Here is a 21,454-nt window from a genome sequence, read left to right as displayed (position 1 = left end):
TGCAAATTAAGATGCAAAATAAAGCTACTTGTAATTTTAATTTCTAAACAATATGGAATAAAATCTAATGAAGAATTTGCAAGTATAGTAATTCTGTTGTTTTCTCATTTGAACAAATAATACAGTCATTTGAATAAATTAAGAAAAAATAGACAAGCAAAAGGAAAAATATATTAAAATTACCCATAAATCCCACTGCTAAGTAATGACTCTTCTTAACATTTAAAAGCTTTTTATATATTGTTTCAGTCTATTTTCTGTTCTAAAATATACATGCACACATAGCTTATGTAACTTGAATCATAGTTTGTTGTTTTATAAGCCTTCATTTCATTCAAATATAGATCACAAAGATATTTTATGGATTAAGATTTTATCATGTAAATGTAATGGCAGCAGGATGAGCTACATGACCAGCTGTCCAATTTTTTTTTTCATTTTTTTATTGAAATTTTAGACTCACAGAATAGTTGCAGTAATAGTACTGTACAAAGTAATCCTGAAATTCTTTCACCCAAATTCCCTAAATATTATTTTACTGCATGTGTTTGTCTCTGTGTTTCTCACTCTATGTATGTGTGTGTGTGTGTGTGTGTGTGTGTGTGTGTGTGTGTGTGTGTTACACATTTTTTTTCCTGAACCATTTAAGAATAAGCTGCAGACAGGATGATGCCCTTTCACCTCCAAACACTAGAGTGTAACTTTCTATAACAAAGGACATTATCTTACATAAACACTTTTGTACAATTGTTAAAAGCAGGAAATTGACATTGACATGATACTTCTGATATATAGACTTGATTCAAATTTCTCCAATTGTCACATTTATGTCTTTCACAGTGTAGAAATTTTCTTTTTCTTATCTGGGACCCAATCAAGGATCACACATTGCATTAGTGAATTGGGTAGGAGCCAAATCATGGTGGACAGTAAAATATAGGTCTATTAAGAAGTTGTTATTTCAAATTTCTTCTATATAGCACAGGGCACTATATTCAATATCTTATAGTAACCCTTAATGAAAAATAATATAAAAATGAATATATATATATGTATATGTATGACTGAAACATTATGCTGTACAGCAGAAATCGACACATTGTAACTGACTATACCTCAATAAACAGAAAAAAGTTGTTACTTAATTTTATAAAAGTAGAAGACATTGGAGGTTTTAAGCAGGAGGAAAGAGTCCCAGACTGCTTTGTTGTTTTTTCAAAAAGGCATTTCTCTTGATATTACAGAAAATGGATTTGCAGAAGAATGCATTCTAATAAACTCCTGGAATGGTGAGAGGAGAGAGGACAAGGTGGAGACTGGATGGGTGGAGAGGAGGGAAAATAAGAGTTGGACCAAAATCCAGTGTGCAAAGGTAACCCCGGCTCCTATACTCCACAATAAGAATAAGACAGTTAAAGTTTGTGATGCCAGACCTTCTCTTATCACTGGGATGAAAATTCACATCCACACAAGAAAGAGGGCAAGAATAGGTCCATGCATTTAACTTATGCAGGCAAAGGAATGCTCTAAGGTTGAGTCCATATGGGTTGCTTATTTCTTAGAGGAAAGGCTAGCTCAGTATCACACCTTCCCATTTGATTTCTAAAACCCTTTTTATACCATCACAGTCCCCTGTATAGCAAATTAAGGCAGGGCCCAAAAGGCTTTACTTTATCCAATAATCAGCATAGTTTAGAGATCAGCTCTAGATTTGTACTTGATTTCAAGTAATCATCTCTTGAGTTATCTATAATGCTAAAAACTTTTGCCATGTAACAAGCTAAATTAAGGAATAATCAACAGCCTTATGAGTTGAAATGAAAACATATGCACAATGTATTGTTTTCCAATCCTGTAAAGCCTGAAAGTCTATCCTGAAAATATACCCATCAATTAAATGTCAAAGTCCAGCCTGAGACTTAGTGCATCACAGATTTCAATTTGCATTTGACTCTTCTGGGAATTGAGTTAAAATGCAGATAGATTCTATGGGTTTGGGATGAGGTCTAAGAACCTGCATTTGAACATTCTGCTGGGGGTATCTATGAGGCTGGTTCCCAGATCACATTTTGAATAAGAAAAATATAGAAATCATCAATTGCTTATTGCTGGGTAATAGATTTTTACTTAAAAATGGAGGTGGGACAACAGGTTGAAAAGAGCACAAGCGTGGGGTCAGGATAAGAAATCCAAGACGTGGGTGCCATCAGCAAGCCGGGTAACATGGGGCAGATCCTGGAATTGTTTGGGACCTCAGTTTCCACAGTGTAGAAATCTGCAGCAGAAGAGTGAATTGTTTTCTAGGACATAACGCATGTTTTCAATAAAAATTGAACACAATCTAAGGCTTCAGAATGAATTAGCTACAGTGGGTTTAATGGCAGTAAACATATTTATCTCAAAATGGTGAATGTTTTCCTGCTGAGAATGCAATTCCAAATAGTTACCATGTGATTATAAAGAAAATGAAAAACTGTGTTACCTCGATGAGAAAGTCACCCTTTCTCTTTATGAGGCCACAGTCTGAAACAGTAAACAAAGATGTGGCAAAAAAACTGTGAACTGGGAGATTAAAATATCCCTTCTCATATGGAAATGGACACACTACTTTTCTGCCTTGAGCATGGCTTTTAGTGAAATCTACCCTTTGAATCTGGAAAAAAGCAGATTTTCATTTCATTTCAACATCTGGCTCTGAACTGATGGGAGGCAAAGAAAAAGCAAGTGTTCAGATGAGTCTTCACAGAGCACTCCGAGAAATAAAACTGGAACGCTGAAAATCCAGAATTGTAGACACTGTACAAAATATGTCTTAATAAACTGCACCTGGCAAAACAGAAAGGATGGAGTCTTTAAATGCAGGGAGGGACAGACAGAGAGATCACTTAACTTGACCGAGCCTTATTCGTTCACTTTCTCACCATCTTCGGGATCAGCTGTATTTTTGAGGCAGGCGGGTATCCTGGGGTCACCTTTTGCCAGCTGCCTGAATCCTGCGGTTTTTGCTCACTTTCTCTGGCAGATGTGATGTGATTCTTTTTGCCAGCTCACTCCTCTGCATCTGCTAACTTGGTGCCCATCTCACTAGCTGGGCTGCCTCTGGCTGAAAGCACTGCCTCCTGCCACAGGCCCCTGTCATCTCCTGACAGCCCAGACTCCCAGCAGCTCTCCCTCTGGTCCTGGTGTCAGATTCAAAGGCCTGACCTGCTTCCATCAGCAGAAGCTGCCTCTTCGTTGCTAGAGATCAGAAGGTACTGAATGTTTCTATTAAAACAGAGTGGAAGAGGGGAGAGAGCAAAGTAGGAAAGATCTGGCAGTTACCAAGATAACCCATTTCTTGCTGGGCTGTGGCTTTCTTTATGCCTTGTGGTCCTACAAGATTAATGGGCAGGTCATTTCCCATCAACACCATGAACACAACGCCCGGTTTCAGCACCTATCTCCTTTGCCCTACTCTCGCAGACTTTTATCTTTCCTATAATTTGTTCTCTTCTTTAGCAAAAGGGTTTGTCCCTGGAACTGCCTACACATTTCTATGAGAGAACCTTCCAAAGCACACATACAGATATCACGAAAGGAGAAGCCCCATTTCTTTTCATTCACCCATTTGTCCTTTGTTCTTTCCTATTACATTCCACTGACGTGACTAAAAATTTGAATTTTAGAGCCACAAGGGGACTTCACTACATAGAGTCTGACAGATGAGTGAATGGAGGCCCGGAATGTTGAACTGACTTGCACGGGGCTCCACAGACACCGTATTTCCCACCTCACTTTCTAGATGATGCACTTTCATTGCACAGTGATGTTCCCAGGCTCGCTGAATTTCAAGAACCTGATCTAAGACCTCGAGAGGCCACCACATGTGGGGTTGAAAACCAAGCATGCTGTGCCACATTGGTCCTGCCCCTTACTGGCTCCCTCCTCCGCACAGTGGGAAGATGGTCAGTGCTGGCAGAGCTCTCTGGCCCTAATGTACGGTGAGTCCTACTTTACAGACTCTTTCTTACATGGAAATTAGAAGTCAGAGGAGGTTGATGGGTTCAGGACAAACCCCGAAATATGGCACCTGGGCATATTGAATATCTTAAGCTAAAGGAGGTGGGGAAAATGCCAGAATTAGAATGTTCACCCTGACCTCCCGCCTTGCCCTTCTTCCCTGAAACAGGTCATCAGACTCTCATGTGAAGGTGCCCTCCTTGTTTCAGGAGGAAAGGAGATGTTCTTATCCCTAGAGATGGGGAGTTTGGAGCTGGGAAATCTGTACAAACAAACCTTGTTAAACTCACCCTTATCGTCCTGGTTACTTTCTCCATCATTTAGCGCCTCGAGCCCAAACACCTTCATCCTGTCAATTGTTCACAGATTTATCGTTTCTTTGTCCAAAAGGTGTAAAAGCCTCCTGCTCTGGTCATTTCTTCAGCTCTTCTTTCTCTTGTGTCAGCTCCCATGGACATGTGGAAATTCAGTCAAATGTGTATGCTTTTCTCCTCTTAAATCTACCTTTGTCAGTTTAATTTTCAGACCCTGCCAGGGACCCTAAGAGGGTCGAGGAAAAATTTTCCTTCCCTACAAAGTAAAGCCTTTATTTCTCACTCAATTTATTTACTGTATCTCAATAAGTTAGAGATCAGTGCTCTCTCATTTGGTAGATCGACAGATTGCCAAATTCTATTTTTCCAATTAAGCAAAAAAATTCACTTACTAGCACATCTATCTTATAAACTAAAGGACACCTAAATTTAAAATAGCAGAAAGGGTACAATATGAAGAGTAAAAACAATCCTTCTCAAAAAGAAACAAGACTTTTGCTTCTGAAGAGAAAAATGCTGTCCTGGGCCAGTGTCAGCACAAACCCTGGGGCTCACATACCCCATCTCCAGCTCATCTTCTCCTAGGAAGGAAGAAGCATGCTGCCAGAGGCTGTCTGTAGCCCCTTTCCCTCCTGCCTTCCCACCGCAAGGCTCAGGGGCTCTGACTGTGAAGACAATTTCCAGGCTTCTAAATAAAGCAGCTGCCAATCACCCAAGCCTCCACCAGTGTTCTTCAAATCTGCACATAAATCCAACTTGCCAGAATCAGGAGCCCCCAAAATCTTCAAAGGTAGATGATAGGCAAATCTACAAAATGAATCGTAACCTGGAAAAAGAGCAAGCCCTGCCCTTTGTTGCAGAATCCACCTGCACCTCTGGGGAAGCCCATAAGAATGGTGCAAGAAAGACAGACAGGCAGCCTAATAAAAGATCAGCGTGGGCTTTAGCTGCATGAACTGTATCCATCCTTGGGATGGTGACAGCCCTACTCGGTTTTGTGGACTTCAGACTGTGCCTGGAAGTGAGGTGCCAACGGTGACAGAGACAAAGACAAGCAAAGAGGTGATCGTAAGTGCCAAGGCCCTGGGCTGTGTCATTAAAAGGACCCTAACGACCCAGGGTCGACTTGTGTCAGAGAAGCAGAACGTCAGGGAGACACAGTAACTATCTTCAGATATCTGAAGAGCTGTCATGAGATGAGAAAATAAAACTGCCAGAGGGCATAGGAAAGTCAAATGATTGGAAATAAAGAAAACCAGATTTATGCTGCATAAAGAAAAAACTCAACTCTTATAGCTGTCAAGAGGAAAGGAAGGTAGGGCGGGGTGACGAGAGGACACTAGGTTCCAGCAAGCAGCGGGGCACCTGAGAATCCTGCAGTTTGATCTTGGCTTCTTTCTCTGTCTTCCTTTCCCCACAGTTGAACCTGTTACTGAGGATGAACTCAGAGCATCCTTCTGGTTTGGATATGTTCTGGCTTCTGTCAATAAACATGTCTGGGGTGGGTTTTCCCCCTTAGTTTTGATTAAGACAACTATCATTTATTGAATATTTTCTATGAAAAGACTACTGTAAATTTTGGAAGTAGATTATACTATTATCCCCATTATATAGATAGGGAAACTAAGCTTCAGAGTTGATAGAATATAATTTGTCCAAACCACACAGCTAGCAAGAGGGTCAAAAACTTATTTCTAACCCAGATCTGTCTGATGTTCTTAGATCCCAGGGTGCATGGCCTGAAAACAGTTCAAATGTATTATCTTGAAAGTATTCTCATTTAACTCTAGCAGCCTTTGCCTCATTACCATATTCTATGCCTTGAAATGAGACAAATTCTGGTTACTCAAAGATTACCTTGGAGATTAACATCATGAAACTTTTGCCCTTCCCAGATCTGTTTTCTTTGTTACTAACGCAAACCTCCGTGACAACACCTTCTCCCATGTTCTGGGACTCCGTGCCCACGTACATGACACTTTGGACCACCAAGGGTTCAGTGCCCTTAACCCCAAATTACAGTCATCTTTCTTGGCACTGCACTGCAACTCCTTGGGCTTAAGTCCTTTTCCGTATCTAAAATATCCTCCTCCTGACCAGAACATTTCATTCTTTTCTCTTACTCCCTTATTGCCTGACCCTTGCACCCTGATCACCGTGCTCTCTTGGAGAACTGTTCCTTCTTACTCAGACACATTACTCCCCTGCCCCTGAGCCTCGTCCCAAGATCTCATGGGGCCTCACCTCAGCCTCTTTCTTCCTGGCCCTTGGACTCTGCTACACATGCCCATCTAAACCCCAGCGATGGATCACTTCCAACCATTCAGATCTTCTGCTTCTAAGTATGGGTTGCTGATGCAGCTGCTATGAACCAAGCTTTCATGAAGATGGATGCCCCTGTGAATGCAGACAATCCAGTCGCAGCTGCCCTCAGTCTCCAGTGCTCAGCAGTCCCGGTCAGTCCCCTTCCTTTCCCTTGACCATTTTCCCAGACTGTCACCATTCTCCACTGGCTTCTAAATCACACTTCTTTTGGCTGTAGAATAGAACCTTGCTTCTTATTTCCCACTCCCCTGACTCCCAACCTTACCCCCTCATTCTCACCACAGGAAATTCTCTTCTGCTACACAGAAAGGGAAAAAAAGGAAGGATGGAAAGAAATGAAAAACAGAACTTCATCCACTTCTACTGCCAAATCTATGCCACCTACACAGTTTTCTCCTGTCCTCATATTATACATGATCTATCTATAATGTGATCTATAAGGCAAATTCATATTCATGTCTTTGTCTGTTATACACATATAATGTGTATGACTATGTGTCTCTGCTCCTCTGTCAGAAATTTTATTCTATCAATAGTGAAAATTTTCTATTAATAGTGCAAGTTCTTCAAACTCTTTTTACCCTGGTTGATCAATCTTACCAGTTTTTAAACACACTCATATCTCTCTGAAGCCGTCATTTCCCCTAATGTGACTACAATTACATGGAGTTAAATCCTATGTATAGAAGAGAGCCTGGAACAGAATGTAGTAAATCATGTTTGTGGTTATGTTTTGGAGGGACTATGGGTGACACATTAACTGATTTAAATTCTACTTAACACAATTCAAAAAAATTTCTATAATCAATATATAATTTTATAAAGTATTGCTTTTGTAAAAGTTTGATTTTTTGTAACGGAGCTAGTGTATTGGTTTTTATAGCCAGCCAATCCAGTAGAGTGCCAAGTCTTGAGTTCAAGGTTTAAGCTTTTTTGCCAGTTCCGAGCGCCCTCTGCTGGTAAGTTGTGGGTACAACAATCAAAAACGGAATTGACAGTTTGGTGAAGGTTAAAGAACACCACTTCGTACTATCAGTCACTTTGCAATTTATAAAATGCTTTCACATCCATTATTGTTTAAGAGCTAGTTAACATGTTAAAATAGGATTCTCCCTGTCTCCGTTTGAGCTGATGTATGTAACATATCTGTGCTGTCCTAGACAGGAGCCACTACGTGTGACTCCTAAGCCCTTGAAATATACCTAGTTTGAATCAACAGGCCTGTGTGTGTAAAATACACACCATACTTAAAAAGTTATTATGGGGAAAAAATAAACATACACTTAATAATGATTGGGCTGATTGTTTGTTGAAATGATATCTTGGATGCATTGGGTTAAATAAAATATCTTATGAAAATTAATTTCAACATTATACTTCTACCTCTGTATACATTACAGCATGCTCAACACAAAAATAGTTTCCACCCATCACTGTAGAGTTGGTCCCCTTTACCCAATTTTGCCCTCTGCCCCTCTTTGCCTAAGTAACCATTACTCTATTCTCTGTGTCTACATGTTTGTTTTTGATTTGGTTTATTTATTTATTTTGGGTTTTGTTTTATTTTTATACTTCACATATGAGTGAAATTATTCAGTATTTGTCTTTCTCTGACTGACTTACTTCACTTAGCATGATACCCTCCTGGTCCTTCCATGTTGTTGCAAATGGCAGGATTTAATTATTTTTTATGGCTGAGTAGTATTTCATTGTGTGTGTGTGTGTATATATATATATATATATATACCACATCTTCCTTATCCATTCCACTATTGATGGGCATTTAGGTTGTTTCCATATCTTGGTTATTGTAATACACATTGCAGCAAATATGTTTTCAAATTAATGTTTTCATATTCTTTAGATGAATACCCAGAAATGGAATAGCTGGATCATATGGTAGTTCAAATTTAACTTTTGAACAACTTCGATACTGTTTTCCATAGTGGATGTACCAATTTACATCAGCAGTGTATGAAGGTTCCCTTTACCAAAAATCCTCATCAACATTTGCTATTTCTTGCCTTTTTGATAATAGCCATCCTGACAGATGTGAGGTGATATCTCATTATGGTTTTGATTTGCATTTCCCTAATAATTAGTTGATATTGAGCACCTTTTCATGTGCCTGTTGGCCATCTTGTATGTCTTCTTCAGAAAAATGTCTATTCAGCTCCTCTGCCCAATTTTTAATCAGGTGGTTTTTGTTGTTGTTTTGGAGTTGTATGGATTCTTTATAAATTTTGGATATTAACTCCTCTCAGATATATCATTTGCAAATATCTTCTCCCATTCAGTAGGCTGTCTTTTTGTTTTGTTGATGGTTTCTTTTGCTGTGCAAAAGCTTTTTAGTTTGGTTAGGTCCCATTTGTTTATTTTTGTTTTTGTCTTCCTTGTCTGAGGAGACATGTCCAAAAAGATACTGCTAAGACTGATGTCAAAGAGTGTACTGCCTGTATTCCTTCTAGGAGTTTTCTGGTATCAGGTCTTAATATCAAGTCTTTAATTCGCTTTGAGTTGATTTTTGTGTATGGTGTGAGATGTTGTTCTAGTTTCCTTCCTTCCCTCCTCCCTCCCTCCCTCCTTTCCTTTTGTCCTTCCTTCCTCTATCCAGTCTTCCCAACACCACTGACTGGAAGAGACCATTCTTCATTGTATGTTCTTTGCTCCTTTACAATAAATTGTCCACATATGGGTGGATTTATTTCTGGGGTCTCAGTTCTGTTCCATTGATCAATGTATGTTTTGTGTCAGTACCACACTGTTTTCATTACTGTAACCTTATGGTGTAGTTTGAAGTGAGGGAGTGTGATGCTTCCAGCTTTGTTCTTTTCCCTCAGGATTGCTTTGGCTATCACAGGTCTTTCGTTGTTCAACATCAATTTTAGAGTCTTTTGTTCTATTTCTGTGCAAAATGCGCTTGGGATTTTGATAGAGATTGCATTGAATCTGTAGACTGCTTAGGGTAATATGGACAATTTAACAATGTTTATTCTTCTAATCCATGAGCACAGAATATCATCCCATTTATTTGTCTTCTTCAATTTCCTTCAACAATGTCTTATATATTTTAATGAAAGGTCTTTTACCTCATTAGTTAAATTTATTTGTATGTATTTTATTCCCTGCTTTCATTGTATTCCACAGACTTTTTGGTATGTTATGTTTTCGTTTGTCTTCAGGTATTTTTTGATTTCTCCTTTAATTTCTTCACTGACCAAATAATTGTTCAGTAGTATGTTCAGTCTCCACATACTGATTTTTCCACGTTCCTTATAGTTGATTTCTAGTTTCATACCATTGTAATAAAAAAAAAAAGATGCTTGATATGATTTCAATCACCTTAAATTTATTGAGACTTATTTTGTATCTTACCTTCCTTTTTTCCCCTGGCTGCCTTTAAAATGCTTTCTTTGTGATTGACTGTGGACAATTTTAATATAATGTGTCTTGGAGAAGATATTTTTGCATTGAGATAATTAGGTGTTATGTTCGCTTTATGGACTAGATCGTTCCCCAGATTTGGGAAGTTCTCAGATACTATTTCTTTAAATAAACTTTCCACTCCCTTCTCCTTCTCTTCTCATTCTGGGATACCCATTACCCTAGTGTTGCCCTTCCAAAAAGAATCAGATAGTTATTAAATAACTTCCTCACATTTTTAGATCGTAATTCTCTTTTCCGGAACTTCCACCTGTATCATTTCTAGATTTGTTTCAAGCTCACTGTTCCTCTCTTCCATATGGTCTGCTCTGCTTCCAGTGTTTTCTAATGCATTCTTATCTCACTTATTGAATTCTTTAGCTCCAGATTTGGTCTTTTTCAGTTTCAGTTTCCTTGATAAAGTATTACTCTCTTCATTAATTTTATTCCTGAGCTCATTAAACTGCCTTTCTGAGTTTTCTTGTGGCTTATTGAGTTTCTTCTTGACAGCTATTTTGAATTCTCTAACAGATATCAATATTTTGTGACTTTAAATTTGGTTTCTGAAGAACTGTCATTTTCTTTTTGTAGTACAGTTACTGTGGTTCTTCATGGTACTTAACGAGTTGTTCCTTTGTTAATGCATTTATAGTAGTGAACACCTTCCTTCTTTAAAGTTTCTTTTCCCTTTAATTTGATTCTAAAGATTCAACAGGTTACAAATTAGAATTCTTTTATTTCCCAGTAAGTGGCATTATAGCACAATGTTTTGGTTTCTCTAATCTGAGCTGCCTCTGGTTATATTTGAGATCCTGCACTTTCCACCCTCCACCACCTGTCGGACGTTTCACATCAGCTCTTACTGCTGCTTGTGTCACTGGGGTTGTCGGTGCCTTGCCACTGCTGCTGTCCTGGCATTGCTGTCTGGGGCACTGGGGTGGTGGCACTTCTGCAGCATGCAAGATCTCCTGAGCTGCAGGCTCTGCTGCTACAAGGGGAGGGAGCAAAGGAGAGGGGAGCCAAGGTCACGGGTGCCCCCCACTGCAGGCAACCCTCTCGGGGGCTGGAGTCGTGAGCACCACCTTCCCTGCTGATGCCAGGTTCTATGGTGCCGCAGGCTCAGCTGCCATGGCCAGGGGACCAGGGTTGCAGGCACCGCCTCCACTGTTGCCCTGGTTTGAGATCTTCTATCTGCTCCACTCACCGTTAGATGTACAGATGTGTGGAATTCTCTGGCATCCTGGTGTGCTGGGCCGAGGCATCTTTGCTGAGTTGTGGATGTTTTACTGGCTGTAGATTGAAACGGAGGGACAAAGGAAATATCTCACTCTACCATGAGGTCGGTATCACTTGCCCCATGTTATTTTACTCTGTATCCTATAAAAGCCTTCCACCCCATTTTGCAGCTTGCCAGAAGACTCCACTTCATACTTTGTCCACTTAAATAATTTGTTTGCATCACCTAAATTGTCTTGTTTTTTAACACTCTGCACAGTAAATGGGGATCCCAAGAATGTCAAGGTCGGAGAGCCCTTCTTTCCATTCATCAGTTTATTCAACACTGAAACTCCTGCACTGAGCTCCTACTATGTGTGAGATACTGTGCTCAGCAAGAATAAAATGTAATCCTAACCAAGGTTGTGTTTAGTGAGAAGTTAGTTTCCCAGCGTAGCCCACTTCGCCTTGAGAAATTTTTCATATTAGGTTCTGTTTGCATCTAAAATGAAATTACTAGTCTGCATGTTTGGAGAAGGCGCGTTTAGTGGCTGGAGCACAGTTTGATGGATAGTTTGCTACCTCCTGAGGCAGCCCCCCCTAGGCAGCTTTGGCTGTTAGAATTCTGAGTTCATTTGTGCACTTTGTCAAAACCATCCTGGTTAGGTGGAGTCTGCACATTTACAAAATGTTCCTTTTTACTTTAGGGGTATTTTTACTAATGTTTGCCTTTTCTGGTATTTATCACAGCTTTCTTTTGGTAAGTGTTTTCGTGGAACTTTTTTTACTTTTAATCTTTCTGTATCATATATTTTAAATATTTCTTATAAGCAGCATATAATTTGGTTTTCTCCATCGGATAATCTATGCCTTTCAATTGGATCACTTAGTTCACAGTTAATATGACTAAGGTATTCAGGTTTGAATTTGCCATCTAACTGCTTTGTACTTGCTTCATTTTTTTCTGTTTCTTTCAGATTGATTATATGTTGTTATTCCATTTCCCTCACTATTATCTTAGTCATTTTATGTTCTTTTACCACTCTTTTTGATGTTACAATGAAGATTACAGCAAGCACACTTGACATATCAAAGCCTAACAGAAGTATTTTTACCTCTTCCACAACATTGCAGCAACTTTAGCTTGCTGCTCAGTGTGTTCTTAGACCGGAAGCATAAAAATCACCTGGGAGCTTGTTAAAATGCAAAATCTCCTGTCCCAGTCCAGACGTTTTGATCAAAATCTACAATTTAACAAGATCCCTAGATAATTCGTATATTAAAAGTTTGAGAAATACTGCTTTTCGGTATTTTAACTCCATTTACTCTCATGATTCATATACCATTTTGTGTATTTTATTTATACTTTAAACCCACAAGGTTACCTTATCATTGTTTTAGACAGTCAATACTCATTTATGTTTACCAACAAATATGTACTTTTCACTTATATCTCTTTCTTTCTGTATTTTCTTTCATCTCAGATCTTTTTTCTTTTGCCTGAAGAACACATACATACTTCACTGTGGCTTTTTGTAGTTCTTGTTTGAAAATTTAGTTCCGTGTTACTTTTAAAACTTCACTGTGGACATTTTCAAACATATATAAAAGTAGAGAGAATAGTATAGTAAATCTGACTTACCCATCCCCAGCTATTGATACATAGCCAATCTTTTCTTTTTTATACCTCATGCATGCCCTATCCCCTGACACTGTATCATTTCATTGATAAATATTTCAGTGTGGATTTCTGAAATATGAGAATCCTTTTTGTTTACAACACAACCCCAGTTATCATTATCATACCAAAGAAATTAACACTAAGTTCTTAATATCATCAAATATTGTCAGTATTCACATTTCCCCAATCACCTTATAGATTTCAGTCTATTTTCAACTAAAGTTTCGCTTGTATCTTTTATCTTTCCTTTTCTTCACTTTCTTTACAAATAAATTTATTTTGGAGAATTTTTGTTATTTGTTTTATAAAGTTTCTCACGTTTATTATTAACATCTATTTTCAAAATCCACAGAGTGTCGTGTGGTATAGACTCAGTTGCTGCCCTCATGGAGTCTTTAATCATTCAGATGATTGTGGGAATATCCAGTTGCCCGATTTTCCCTCAAATACATCAACCAAGCCACCAACCACCACGCACAAAACAATGCCATTTTTCTAACCAATTTAGACTTGGGAGTATTTGTTGAGAATTTTAATGTACTAGGCATTAAGTTACAGTAAGTAGACGGAACTGGAGTAACAGAAAATGCTACTGTTGTTAAGTAAAGATATATTAGGGCTAACTCTGTAAAGAAGAAAAAACAAATTAATATTCCCAGAACGTCCCATCCTTGAATGCAGTAAAGAAAACAAGAGGCAGAGTCCCCTGACTTAACAAATGGATGACTTTATTAAGAGAAGGACAAGACTGGTGTTTGCCTCAAAGCACTCAGGAAAACAAGCACACAGACTTATACAGTACTTTGGTTTAAAAATTATTTGTAGTATCAATGTTGAACCTGATGTTAAAAGAATCAAATGGGACACAAGGTGTAAAAAAAGAACAGCTGAAACACAAGTCTGCATAGATGAATTAATGGAGAGGTGTAACTGGCACTGGAGGGAGGCTTGAGCACTGGAGTCCAAACGACGTTACCATCTCAGCCTCCCGAGACACGTGACAAAGCCTCCAGCACCATTTTCTCATTTTCCCCAGTGAGGGCCCGAGCAGGACCTGCGCCGTGTGAAGGTGACCAGCCTAGCCCACAAGGGTGCATACACACCCACCGGTACCCAACACCAGTCACCTTTAAGGCATCCACAGTGTCCCTCACAGTTTCACTTAATCTCTTCACAGGCATGTGGCTTGAGGTGGCCTCTGTTTTCTGTCCTCAGCCGGGCAACTCTGTTCCATTAAGGTTCTGCTCAGGTCCATGAAGTAACTGGATCAAAGCTGCCTTTCCCTTGGGGCTCAGCTACAAGCTGATGAGCAGCTGGGATAACATCTCACTTGTATTTATTTAAACATCTACATTCCAAATGTCAAAGGAGTTCTGACCAAAGGGTCCAAAACCACCTGGGCACCGTGTAGGATCTCTCCAAAGGCGGTACTTTTCCTAATTGTAAGACGAATGTCAGCACCACCTCAAATTTCCTGAGCAACTCGATTTCCATGAGCAAACTCTTGTACTTTGTAATTCAGCACATTTTCAAAATACAATAGCGTGCTGGGATGGGTTCTTCTTAAGGAAAACCGCATTACAGAGAATTCTCGCTCTGGAATGTCATTTTTCTATCCTACCTTCCCATAGTACTTTATGGACTAAATACCAGGCAGTTGCCTTTAAGAGGCAGGCGAACAATACAGCCGTATCTGAGAAAGGGCGTTCGGCTTTCAGTTCATTGGAAAAGCTGAAGTTACAGCCTATGAGAATCTCAGAGGCTGATTCAGTAAGAAATTTAAAAAATTCTGAAAATTTAACAGCTAGAAACCATTTTAGCAATTAGAGTCTGAAACTCAGTGCGACAGAGACATATCCTCAGTATATGCTGGGCAACAGTATATTCTCTCAACCATCTGCTCTTTGCTGTTCTTTAATCCTTGCTCTTTTGTGAAGGAAATGTCGCTCAAACCCTGCCTTTCAATTCCTCCATTCTTTCTATCGGAACCTCAGCAATGAATCATGGGGCACTAAGCTACACAATTCTGTCCTTATCTGAAATGCTGAAACCAGCACAGTGCTGGCTCCCTATACTATGAAAATTTACTCAAAAAGAGAAGAACATTTTCTAGTTTGCTAAGAATACACACAAACATTTAAGTCTATTAGGAACATATTTCTAGGCAGTGTTCACAAAGATTTAAGGGCAAAGAGAATGGTTTTTGGGACCAGGTATTTCCAGAAATCAACATGATTTCTTAGCTGATTGTGTTAGTTTGTGGCATCAAATACAACCTTAAAAAACACTCTGGTATCTTCCTTCCCGTAGCAAAAGTTTTCCTGGTGGATGTTCTCTTAAAAGTAATAAAATAGAAACACTCTTCACATCAACAAATCTCCCATTGGAGCAAACGTCTCTGTTTTGTTTGGTTTTCTCCTTTTTCTTTTTTGTTAATGTATGCATTTCAATACACAAGAGTGTTGGTGAAATTCTTACAAAACAGTAATGAGTGACTTCACTGCGTGACAGAACCTTTGGAAATATCTTCTACACAGTCCTGCAGAAAAGGAGGACAGCCAGCTCTCCACCAGTCAGGAAGTGATCACCTGGAGGGCCTGGGCGGGAAGATCTCTCTCCTACCACCAGCCTTTATGATCACTGCTCATTCATTAGAGAGGCCACTTGAAATGAAATGATGTACCTAGCAGTGTGCATGTCGCCCCCAGCTCAGGGGGAGGACGTCCACAGCTACTGAGGACAGGATGTTTGGGGCTCACCTGTGAATCTGGCACCTCAGTGGAGAGCTGGCAGTCATTCATTCACACACAGAAATACAGTACCCTGACCTTGGTCAGAATCAAACTAATTTAAGGCAACACTGCTCCTCACAGACATTGCTGGCAAGAAGTGCAGGTCTCCTGAGAAAAGTGACTCTGTAGAAGTGGCTGTTTCCTACTTTACCCCTTCCTTGACTTCTCCAGAAGTTCAGCATTTCTAGCCAGAGTCCAACAGCATGAGCAACAACAGCCTCAACTCCTCGCGTTGACAATCACGTCTATCATCAGGTGGAAAAGAGATTCTTCCAGGAGAATGTGGGCGACACTGTGCTCCATGCAGAAAGACTAGGACCATCTCCAGTCTGCGCCCCCTGCCCGGATGACCTATGATGGACTAGGGAGGAAAAAGGATTCTATCAACAGGAAGAGAAGCAGTTATGGCTTTAAGACTCCCAGGCACCACCAGATAGAAGGAAAAAATGGGACCATTTTATCTGATCGCTTCTCTGACTCTGAGCAGCAAGCAACGGGCAAGCACTTTAAGCCTGGTTTTCTCTTTTTGCTGAAAGAGGAGGTTTTGATTTTTTTTCAACGCTTGTTTCTAAAAAGCCGATGTTACCAGAACGTGGCGCACTGTGGAACAGTGACGTTCACCCGAAGTCCTGCCTTTCTGTATTAACGCTGCCCAAACAGCGCTTTCCCCACGGGGAAAAAAAGCCGTTGAGTGCAAGTTTCTTTGTTCTCAGTCCTTCAGAAAACTGCTTACACAGGCATCTCCCCTTTATTAGGCTGAGACGTTACAGCCAGTCACTCCGGTTATCCTTCAAGAAAACTGTCATTGAAGAAATGAATAGTCTTGGTACTCCCCAAAGTGAACTTCACACAAAGACAAACACTCATTAAAAATCAAGGCCCTAAAATGTAAACCACTTACATGGTAAACTGAATGCACCCTATGGTTCCAGGTGTTTCCAAAGAGCAACCTGGCACAAGACAGAATTCAGAGAATATTTGACAGGATTAAAGAAAAATAACTATCAGTTAAAAGTCAGCTATGTTTATACTGAAAAGTCCTGCCACGGTGGCAAAGGTATGGACAAACTCAGCAGCGGATCTGGCATCACGCAGTCCAGCTGCAGGCCACAGCAGAGAAGGAAAAGGGGCAGACAGGTCCGGTTCACAATTTTCTCAAGTGAATTCAGTGGAACACAGGGCCCAAGGTCACACATTTTAGAATATGCTGATCTAGATCCCAATGGCCACTGCCCTTCTAAAAAGGTTTTCCTCTCGGGAGCATCTACCCATATCTTTTCTAGTCGAGACGTTCCTCTGTGAACGTCAAAAACCATGTGGTCTTTTCTGCAGTTCACTGGCCTGTTGCTGGTTGCTGTAAAGTCATTTGAGAAACAGTAATTCAGTGGTACGCAAAGTCACCTTCTAAAAATCTCAAATGTTATTTTAACAAAACTGTCGAGTGTCCCAATAAAATTATACATAACAGTGGTTTGACACTAGAGACAAATTTGTTTTAACTCAGAACATTTAACTTAACCTGACCCTTATCTAACCTTGCTTCCAGGTGATGACTTACAGAAAGTTCAGTTGTGGGGCGGGGGTACCATGTCCAGTAGCCTGAGGATGAGGCGCCGTAACACACTGTGCTCATTCAGCAACACTGATGTTAACAGGGCCTGGCCTCCAGACAACAGAGGTACAGGAACAGAAAGATCTTCCAAGGCCACAAGTGTTAGTTTACATCACGACATTGAAGCGTAATACATCGTGGACCTAAACGTTAGATCGTGTGTGTTCCAGCAGTAGGAATGGGAACCAAATGAATGCTTCTGTATTTATATAAAACCGACAAAGTGAAAAGCAGAGAACACAGTGAAGAATGTTTGGCAGTTCCTTAAATACAGTTGGTAGTTGCTTCCACAGTCTCAAAGGTAACAGGTTATCTGTACGAGGATAAGAGGATTCAACTGGTTGAGTTCACTTAGTCTCCTTATTCACAGGGAAAGAATTACTCTGATGCTCCTTAAAAAGTGTTTGCTTCACAAAAACATTAAATTAAATTAAAATATTTTAAAACTCTAATCTTTTAAAAACCTTAAAAAAAATAACAAATTTTCAATACAGATGCTGAATTGCGTATCACGAGGGAAACACCACCTCTGGTCACTCACTAAGACAGCTGAAACACGAACATCTAGTTAAGTGCTAAGTGACCTCACATTTTTTGAGTGAAATATATCCAGTTAGCATTTTCAATAATAAATACGACTGGATGAAGTAGTACATGAGAGGCAAGAGAAATATAGAATTTTAAAAGCAGAACTGATCATTGTATGAGATAGAAAAATAAACATTTATAAAATAAAAATACGGCAAATGATGTTGCCCATTTGCCTGATTTTCAAATAAAAATACAGTTTTTTTTTTCTTTAAAGCTACCATAAAAAAACTTTTTAAAAATATGAAGCAAAATCACAGGGCAGACAAAGAAAAATATAGCATTTCTATAAATCAACAATGTCTAACCTTTGGATATTGAAGCCACCCTCTGGAATTTGATTTAAGGCTACGACCTCCATTTGGTCTGCCCTTGAGGATTTGTCCTCATTCACTTCATCACGGCCATTCAAAATCCTGTTATTTCCCTTTTCCTTATTTCTCCAAAATGACTACATCCCTAAAGTTTGTTTCTTTGCAGATGATCATTTTCCCGAAACTTAATTCTTAGGGTTTTTTTATACAAGTTCATACAGTCCAAAACCTTTATGAAACTAAAGATCTTTCTTGAAATGAAAAACCCAAATCCACTCTGAGAAACTATTCTAAAAAGCTTCCTGAATACTCTCCTACGTTGAAGACTATCTGGAAAGATAAGGCAAACAGAAGGCAGCTCCCAGTGGGGGAAAAATGGATTCTCAATCTTTTCCTCAAGTCACCTATAGATTTCTTTCCTAAACAAACACCACGCTGAAGTGCCAAAAATGTCAGAATCACACAATGAAAAATAATAGGCTGTTCAGCTGAAAGGATATTTATATCTGCAGCACGGCTGACACTTATGCTAACTAACTAGTTTGGGGAAATACGTGTCTCCATGAGGTTAGAAGCTGGACAAAAATTCCAGACTTCTTGAAGAGGGGCTTAAAGGCCCGGCACAAAGGAATCCAGTGCCCACGTCCCACCACTAACAAATGAGTAGAAACAAATACTTGGATGAAGAAGCACTTTATCAGCTTCAACTTCATGTCCAATGAAATCTACTTATTGACAGATACACAAAATATGTTGAGAGGTTGCCGAGCAATACTGTTCCTCAAGCGAGAGAAAAATTCTGATCTAGAGCCAGAGGAAACGATGGCACCATCGCTTACATAAACGTCTCCCCGGTTCACTCCGTTTCCCCTGGCTTTGTAAGTGAGTGTAAAATGAGAGAAGGGATACCAGGTTTTTCAATTTCAGCTGCTTTTACATAGACTTGGGATTTCATAGAAGTAAATTTTTGCCAGTAAATACTAATAAATGGTCCAATGCCCAGAGGCTTCAGAAAGCCTTGCTCCGAGGAAGCAAGAGCAGAGACGGTGCTGGAGAATGACCAATTTTCCCAGGAGAGTGTGTAAGGATATGTAAAACCTCTGCAGTCCTGGTGGTCAGAATTACATAATCCAACTCTCCTAGGTTTTTTGTGTTTTAAATACTTTATGGCTGTGATTTTTTTTTTCTTTTCCTGAAGGGTTAAAAAAGGAAAAGTCTCTGTCTTTCAATATGTCATACACTAATGCAACAAAAAAAGGCTATTTCTTACATTCTTTTATTCTGTGTTGCGCCCAAACAGTATGTTTTACTTTACTCTCTCCACAAAATTCTAGTTGCTAAAGTCTATTCCCTAGATATCAACACTCCATACCTAATGAAAACGACATTTTATACAGCTCTCAGATACTATCCCAGGAAGCATATGCAGCATAGAGGTGGCCAATATTCAGAAGCTAGATTTCCTTGTACTGCCCAAGTGATCAGGAATAACCAAAACATTTTAAATGAATGAAAATTATTTATGGTCAAAAAAACACTTGAGGATAAATCCCAGGAATACAAAATACAGGAGGAAAAAAATAAGCGTGGAATGCGTTCTGTATCATCCAGTAATTTTGCTACAGTGAGTCCGTTTTCAAGGCAGATTCCTAGGTTTTTACGGCTTATAATGGAAACCTGGGGAGAGGAGGAAAAAGAAGAAAAATGATTAAGGAAAAAATATCTTTCAAACTGTTTTTCTCCCTGCTCAGACAAAATACTGTATCTTTATTTCTATGCCATTTCATGTGGTTCATCTTTTGTTTGTTCTTAGTTCTAAGAATATAGTCAGCTCTCTATATCCGCAGGTTCCACACCCACAGATTCAACCAAACATGGATCAAAAATATTCAGAAAAAAAAAAGAAAAAACTTCCAGGAAGTTCTAAGAAGCAAAACTTGAATTGTCCATGTGTTGGCAACTATTTACACAGCAATTTTACATTGTATTAGGCACTATAATAAGTCTAGAGATGATTTAAAGTATAGGGGAGGATGTGAGCAGGTCATATGCAAATACCATGCTATTTTATGTAAGGGGCTTGAGTATCCAGGATTTGAGACCCTCAGGGGTCCTGGATCCAATCCCCTGCAGATACCTATGGACAACTGTATTTATACTCAGAATCAATGTATTATTTTAACATTATGTATCCAACGTGTCAAGGACAGGAAGGCACCACTTAAAAAGTAATGCGTGTTTGTAATTTGAGACAAAAAATCAGGAGCTACCTCCAGTTAAACAAGGGATGGTGAAAAGGCCACCAGATGATAAAAATCGTAGCATATAGGTTGTTTTGATAATGTCCAACTAATCTCATCTTTTAAATGATGTCTTTTTGTCTTATTTTCAACATTGGGTGAATATCAGAACGACAGGGGAGCAGGAGGAGAGCTTTTAAAAAAATACAAATGCCTGGCAAACCTTGCTCCCAGAAATTCTAATTTAATTATGACCTCATTTTATGAATGTCATAAAAATACACATAAGTGAATACATATGCTTGGTAGAGGGACTAGACCCGATTACTCCTTTCACTTTAAAGACGTGGTCCAGATTAGATCTCATTTTTTTTTCTCATTTTCTTCATCTTATTTTTCTTGTGCAGAAGAGTTCTGTGTGATGTGTGTATGTATGTGTGTATTTTAATCTAATTAATAACAGTCATGGGCAGATGGGAAACGAGCCAGAATAGAAAGAGCCAAGTAGATCTAAATGGGGAACACAGTCACCCTTTACGAATGTGATAAAAACGTATGAACTCTCCCAGGAGAAAACGCAAGTACAGCTGACCTTTGAACAATGCGGGGGTTAGGGAGCTGCACAGTTGAAAGTCCACGTACAATTTCCAGTTGGCCATCTGTATACACATCTGCAGCTTCGACCAACGTGGGATGGTGCGGTACTGTGGTACTTACTACTGAAAAAAATCTGAGTATACATGGACCCCGGTGCAGTTCAAACCTGTGTTGCTCAAGGGTCAACTAACCACACACAGAAAATCCTGCATTCAATTTAAGATGTCTGCTTTCTGTTTTTTATTCTTTTTTGTTTGTTTTTAATAAATGAAGAATACTATAATGATCTGCTGAGAAGGATAACTTATTTTTCCATTCTAGTGATTTGTAAGACAGCATCTGATTTCTCCACCG

The 21,454-nt window shown here is 39.4% G+C and overlaps 1 protein-coding gene across 2 annotated transcripts in view; it reads right to left on the bottom strand.

The window, feature by feature from the left end:
- Positions 1–13,664: 13,664 nt before the first annotated feature.
- The window catches only part of CCDC50 (coiled-coil domain containing 50), a 64,859-nt gene continuing 57,069 nt past the window's right edge, over positions 13,665–21,454 (bottom strand). For both annotated transcript variants that reach the window (XM_031453304.2, XM_010994370.3), the window contains one exon: positions 13,665–19,940. In XM_031453304.2, the coding sequence (XP_031309164.1) occupies positions 19,921–19,940 (20 nt within the window). In that variant the 3' untranslated portion in view covers positions 13,665–19,920. The remainder of the gene's footprint in view (positions 19,941–21,454) is intronic.

The sequence above is a fragment of the Camelus dromedarius genome, chromosome 2 (genome assembly GCF_036321535.1).
Source record: "Camelus dromedarius isolate mCamDro1 chromosome 2, mCamDro1.pat, whole genome shotgun sequence".
Lineage (NCBI taxonomy): Eukaryota > Metazoa > Chordata > Mammalia > Artiodactyla > Camelidae > Camelus > Camelus dromedarius.
The sequence above is the reverse complement of the archived record's forward strand: the minus strand, read 5'-3'. Positions and strand labels throughout refer to the sequence as shown.